At 32.2% G+C, this 6694-nt stretch overlaps 1 protein-coding gene across 1 annotated transcript; it reads right to left on the bottom strand.

Annotated features, from left to right (window-relative positions):
• Positions 1-747: 747 nt before the first annotated feature.
• LOC105804782 (disease resistance protein At4g27190) lies at positions 748-2480 on the bottom strand. Its single transcript, XM_052623563.1, has 2 exons — positions 2196-2480; positions 748-2135 (listed from the first exon to the last, which is right to left on the bottom strand). The coding sequence occupies exons 1-2, from the start codon at positions 2478-2480 to the stop codon at positions 1293-1295; spliced, it is 1128 nt and encodes a 375-aa protein (XP_052479523.1). The 3' UTR covers positions 748-1292.
• Positions 2481-6694: the final 4214 nt, after the last annotated feature.

Here is a 6694-nt window from a genome sequence, read left to right as displayed (position 1 = left end):
ACATTGCGATTCAAGAGCAAATTGTCGACATTTTAACAAAAGCACTAAGTGTTTCCAAGTTTCAACACCGAGAGCTAAGATGGGAGTTTGCAACATGCTAACCAAGGAGGAGTGTTGAAGTAATGGTCAACATGCAAACAACCAAGACTATCGAAGGCACTACATGTAGAAGTCATTGGTTCTTCAAGTCGACAAGTCGTTTATGTTTCATTTTGTAATTTTAAGTTAGAGTAATGTAACTTAGTTGCATTATAACTATGTTAGGTTTATGTTTGATGTAATTTTGATGTTGATTGAGCTGATAAATCAGCTTTGTTTATTTGTTCAAGCTAATTAGCACAAGTTACTATGTGTATTAGTGGTAGTAGCTGAAGTTTAGGTCAACCTACTGTTTTGTCAAGATTGTAAACTTGTTTTATGTATTGGCTTTGTGCCATATTTAGTTTGTAGAATGAAATCAATGAAGTTTTCATCTATATGCTCTCTATTTTAGTTTTATTTCAAAATCTGTTTGAGTTTTCTGCTTTGTTTCTACTGCAAGTCACGAGACTTGCTCGACAAGCATTCTGCTGAAGCTTGCTGCTGTTGCACTTAGATCCAACAAAGGCTAAGCACATTTAAGTTCTTGAGAGCTCCAATAACGGTTAGGTTATCTCCCAAATTGCAGCAATCTAGGCACAATGTACTGAGGCTAGTTAGGAGACCAATCGATGAAGGTAAAGAAGAAAAATGCATGCGAGTCAAATCTAAGACTTTAAGATTTTTTGCTTCCTTGAAGAAGTTATCCGACAACATCGCCTTGCTTGACAAAAGGAAAAGAAAAAGCAGCGGGCAATTCAACTAGTCAGGAAGCTTGTAAATACTAGAATGCGGCAAAATAATCTTGTTGCACTCTTTCATTGACTCTCCATTTGGCCAATCTGTTACAATATCCTCATCCTCTGTTAAAGCAAGCACTTGATTGTCCTTTGAAGCGATTGATTTGGCCACAATATAAGTAAGATCATGCACATCAAAGTATTCCTTATTGGAACTTTTGCTATCAAGCAACAAACAAGATTCTTTGAGGGTACTCAGCATTTTTAACAGCCTATCTCGTGCTGCTTTCATGCTGTTGGCTCCTTTAATTAGACCCAAACCAAGAGCATATCTCAACAAGCCTTCAATCCTAACGACACGACGCAGTAAACTGCAAAGTAGGAAAATTTGCTTGAGGTCTTCACTCGATAAATGATTGATACTCAACTCAGTAGCCGAATGTACCTTAGCAGATATATCATCTGAGCTTTTTTCTAAGTAAGGCCTCTGTAATTGTTGTAAAGCATCACTCCAAAAAAATAAATGTTTATTTCGCAACGCCCTTGCAACTGTAAAGCATCACTCCAAAAAAATAAAGGTTTATTTCGCAACGCCCTTGCAACAGTTGCAAGGGCGAGTGGTAATCTTGCACATTTCTCGGCTACCTTAATTGCTGTAGATCGCAGCTCCTCATCACTTTCAAAACTGTCCCCGGCCATCTTCCTAAAGAACTCCCAAGCTTCTTCGTTTTCTAAATCACCAATTGCAAAGGTCTTTGTAGCATCCATTCCATTGCTTAGAACATTTTGATCTCTTGAGGTCAACAGTATTTTGCATCCTTTGTGTCGACTTCCAAATGGAATTCCGACTTCCTCTAGATCCAGTTTCTTCCAAAGATCATCCAAAATAATAAGAACATTTTTATCCTTCCTTAACCTTTCAAACAATCTACGGGCTCTTACAACCGGACTGTTTTCTTCAAGCTTCAAACCCAATGAGTATGCTATTTGGTCTTGGATTTCCTTAATGTCAGGAATTCGAGATACAATTGCCCTGACAACTGAATCGAATAACTTAACCTCATGGAGTTGTCTCTCAACTTCTTTGACCAGCGATGTTTTGCCCACACCAGCCATCCCGTACACTCCAATCATGCCTGTTGTTGCATCTTTCAGTGACTCCATGATATCATCGAAAACCTCCTCTCTTGATTTAAATGCCTCAAAGTCTGGATGGACTATGGGTCCAGGAACATCATGGTATCCCACGCCCTCAAATTGGCAATCTTTGATAAGCTCATCAAAAGTGGCAGCAGCTTCTTCAGCTTTCCTGCTAAGCTGTTAGCGAGACTTGATGTTGGGACACAAGCCAAAGAAGCACTTGGTCTTCGCTTTGACTTCAAGATCCTTCACTTTCTTCTCCTTTTCAGTGACAACCTTCTCCACTCGGTGGCGCCAATCCAGGACATCGGCTTTAATCTTCTCCCCGTTCATTTCTGCAACATCAACATCTTGCTGCACACTTGTTCTTTTTGCAATCAACGTCCTGTGTTTCTGCTCGAACTTGTCAACAATTTTCTGGTAGAAGATTACATATGTAATATGACGTTTAACATGGTGGAAAATACCTTTGGCAGCCTCGGAAGAGACATTGGCAGCAGCACCAGTACCAATTGCTTCCATTTTTATTTTATTTTTTTGCTTTGGGGATACAGATGACAGTCAGAGAGTAGAAAAAGAGGCAAGAAAGAAAATACTAAAAGGAAATAAGCAAGCAAGAAGAAATCAGAAATGATGTGAAGAAGCCATTAGCAGATAAGGAATAGAAATTCAGAAAGGCGTGGAATTGGATATGGACTGTTGTCTTTGACTCTGTTAGACTTTAGATTAGAAATCAAAGAACCAGCAAAAGAAAGCAGAGAATGGATGTGGACGGTTGCGGGTATTTTCAGTGGAAATTAAGTTTAATGATTTAACTTATAAAAATTACATAATTATTTATGAGAATATTATATTTTTATTAGGGATGTTCATTCGGTTGACCGACCCGAAATAATATTAATTGAATTAACCAACTTTTTAAAATCTTTAACCGTTAACCGAACCAAAATTTTTTAAAAAAAATTAACCGAACCGAAATTTTTCGGTTAATAGATTACTCCTATTGTTGATATATGCAACCGCACAACATTGCAATTAAAAAAATTACAAGAAAAAAAGTTCAATTTTTTATCCTCTTACTAGATTTATTTGGTCAAGCAAACAAAAGAGATCAAACTTTGTAAAACAACAATCATCCTCCATCTCCTTCCCCATTCATCTTCAAGTTTTTCATTGTTCTTATACCCTCGCTCAAATCTCACAATCTCAAATACTATACCAAATCAATATCCAACTTTACTAGACCCAAACTACATCACCACTTCATCATCGAGCACTCATCGCTAAACCCACATCGAAAGACGTCTTTTTTTTTTTACAAACATACCTAAACTCTGTTTCGCATTTTCTTTTAATGAGGAAAAATCAGTTAATGAAGCATCACTTAGTCTTAAGCATCTAAATCCCTCAAAGCCCTGCATTTTGCAGCTGAAATAGAGCCAAAGATGTTTCTATAATTAAAGGCTTTTTTATTTGAATCTCTCAGCCAACTATTTGATCATGGTTCTAGTAGAATTTGGTAGTGATTGATTCAAAAAAGTAATTCAAAAGACTCATTTAGTTGGGTGAGGTTTAAAGAAAAAAGGAAATATTTATTCAAAAATTCAAGAAAATTTGAGGGTTAAATTTTGTTGAATCCCTAAAAAAGGTAAATTAAAGAAATATTTATTTGAATCCTCAACCAAATTCATATTTAATCCTTTATGTAATTTTATATATATTTTAGTAATTTATATTTTTATGTCATTTTATAATAAATTTTATATATTTTCAAGTTTTTAAAACTATAATTTTTTTAATTTGGACTAAATTGCCAAAATAAGCAAATATTGAGGGTTAAATTTGTTGAATTTTTAGAATTAAGAACAAATAGACAAAATGTGTAAAGTGTTAAGGGTTAATTTTGTTTTTATAACAAGTAAAAGACGATCATGTCAACATTTTGTTTAGTGACCAAGGCATTTTAATGGAGTGACTAAAAATGACAATTAATCTAACGGGTGACTAAATTAACAAAAACAAATCGGTGACCAAAATAGGAACGCGCTAAAACTTAGATGACTATCTAAGTAGTCTACTCTTTAAATTTTTTTAAATTATTTTTAAGAAAAAATTTAAAATGATCAAATTGATATTTTAATTATAGTTCATGGGCTAAATTGATTATTAACCTTTAAATTAATGTACCACATCACCCACTTGACAGAGGTTAACGGATGAGTGACAAAAATAATATTTCAATACCTTTAATGGTAATTATATAACTTTTGAAAGTTGAATGACTGAAATACAATTTGAATCAAAGTTTAGAAACAATTGGTATAGTTTATTCTATTTTATACACTTTTGAACCCTCAAGAAATTCTTCTTAATATTATTTTAGTTCTAATTAGTTATGATTAATTAAATAAAACTAATGTAAAAATTAAATAAAACTAAAAAAGATTATTATGATAATATTTTTTATACTTTTAAATTTTTAAAGAAAAAAATTATAAATTAAATAATTAAATACATGTTGAATAATATTATAATACAAGTTTATTATCAGTTGACCTATATCTATAATTAAATAATTTTTTTTAAAAATTAACATATAATTTTTTTTTATTGGTGGGCAATTTAGGGAAATTTGAGTAGAAGTAGTAGGTTAATTTTCCAATAAAAGCCCTTTTTTTTTCAAAATTTACCGGAATGAGCCGATTTTTTGATTATTTACCGGAATGGGCCATTTTCCGCGAAATCTCATCCACGTCAGTGCGATGCCAGGGTACGCGCCAGGAAATCGCGTCCACGTCAGCGCGACTTGCTGACGTGGACAGAAATCGCGCCCTAGAGGATGCGATTTGCTGACGTGGCATGAACAGTTTATGTTTTTTAGCTTGAAAAACTTCGAAAGACCATAACTTTTGGCTCGGTTGTCCGATTGAGCCGATTTTTTTATTTCGAATAAATTTTTGAGATCTACGCGCTGACAAACTCTTAGAGATGAATAGGGACTAATTTGTAAAGTATAATTTGTTAGTTACGAGTATAGGGACTAAAGTGTAATTATTTCAAAATTAGCATGAAATTTTTGTATTTAAGAATATTTGAATGTTATGGAAGGATGAAATTGAATTTGAATTGAAAAACGAAGCTTAGATTTGAAAATATGACTATTTAGGTTTTAGGGACTAAATTGAATAAAATGGAAAATTTTAGGGAACTTCTCAAAAGTGGAATGAGCTGACTTATACCTATAACAGGATGATATAAGACAATTCTGTAAAAAAAGATCCGGTGTTTACTTCAAATAAATGAGGAAAATAACGATTTGAATGTTTCAAAATTCAATTTTAAACCAAAAAAATCGAAATTTAGGGGCAAAAAAGGATCTTTTTCGATGAAAAATTTGGCAAACCGCCTACGGCTATTTGCCAGTGCGTAGATCTTGAAAATTTATTCGAAATAAAAAAATCGTCTCAATCGGACAACCGAGCGAAAAGTTATGGCCTTTCAAAGTTTTCCAAGCTTAAAAACATAAACTGTTCATCCACGTCAGCAAATCGCGTCCTTGTAGGCGCGATTTGTGTCCACGTAAGCAAATCGCGCTGACGTGGACGCGATGTCCTGACACGTACCCTGACATCGCGCTTACGTGGACGCGATTTCGTGAAAAATGGCCCATTCTGGTAAGTAATTAAAAAAAACCGGCCCATTTCGATAAATTTTAACGACTTTTTTTTGGTAAAATAGCCGAAGTAGTAATATTTTTATTTTCAGTTTTGAAGTTTCAACCTTATTTTGTTTTCAGCTTGTTCAATAATTGATAAGGTTGGCCACTTGTTCAATAATTGAGGAGGCTGGTCGTGTGGGTCTCATGAAATGGCACGTGACATCATAATTGATTTCCTATTGTTTCGGTTCTACAAAATAGTTTATATTTTGTTTTGCTTGAAATTGTAATGTGTTTCAACTCAATTTTGGTTAATATCAATTTGTATTGGTGTATTTAAATTAAATTACAGAGTAAAAAAGTAAAAAATAAAATATATTTTCTATATTCGAAATTTAACATTTCTACTTTTATTTTAGAAATTCAATTTATCTATTTTCAAATTAAAATATAGATCTAATTGCTATCACCGTTAAAATTTTCTATAAAATTATACAATGACATTTAAAATTAAAAAGTTTACTTGATAACCATGTAATAATAAAAATAATGTTATAAATATCGATTGAGATTTTTTTAACACTGTACATTTGAATTTGTTATGGTAAAAAATTTTCCCATTTGAATAGTATTTTAACAAAATTGACATCAAAATTTGGATAACAATTTAACTTAAAGTAAAAAACTAAATTATGTTAAAAACTGAACTATACATATAACAACCCACATTTAATCCAATCATTAAATCTAAATATACAACATCAGAAGCAATTTGAAGTAGCTTCTCTTTAAAAGAAACAACACAAATATCAAGCATTTATCACCTTATACAAACATAAACAATTTATCACATTCGAAATGAAGCGAATTTAAAACATAAACAATTTAAAACATGTTATATTAAAACTGTAAGTAATCATTGTAAAAGTATATGTATGTACTTTTTTTAATTAAAAATTGTTTTCTATTTGAAAAATTCAGTTACAGTAATTTTTTAGTGTAAGATATAAACTTTAATATTTTTTAAATGTTAGTTACTTTATTAACCTGTTATTAAATTTAATAATGAATAACCAAA

This window comes from Gossypium raimondii, chromosome 11 (genome assembly GCF_025698545.1).
Source record: "Gossypium raimondii isolate GPD5lz chromosome 11, ASM2569854v1, whole genome shotgun sequence".
Classification (NCBI taxonomy): domain Eukaryota; kingdom Viridiplantae; phylum Streptophyta; class Magnoliopsida; order Malvales; family Malvaceae; genus Gossypium; species Gossypium raimondii.
This window is presented reverse-complemented; position numbering and strand designations above follow the sequence as displayed.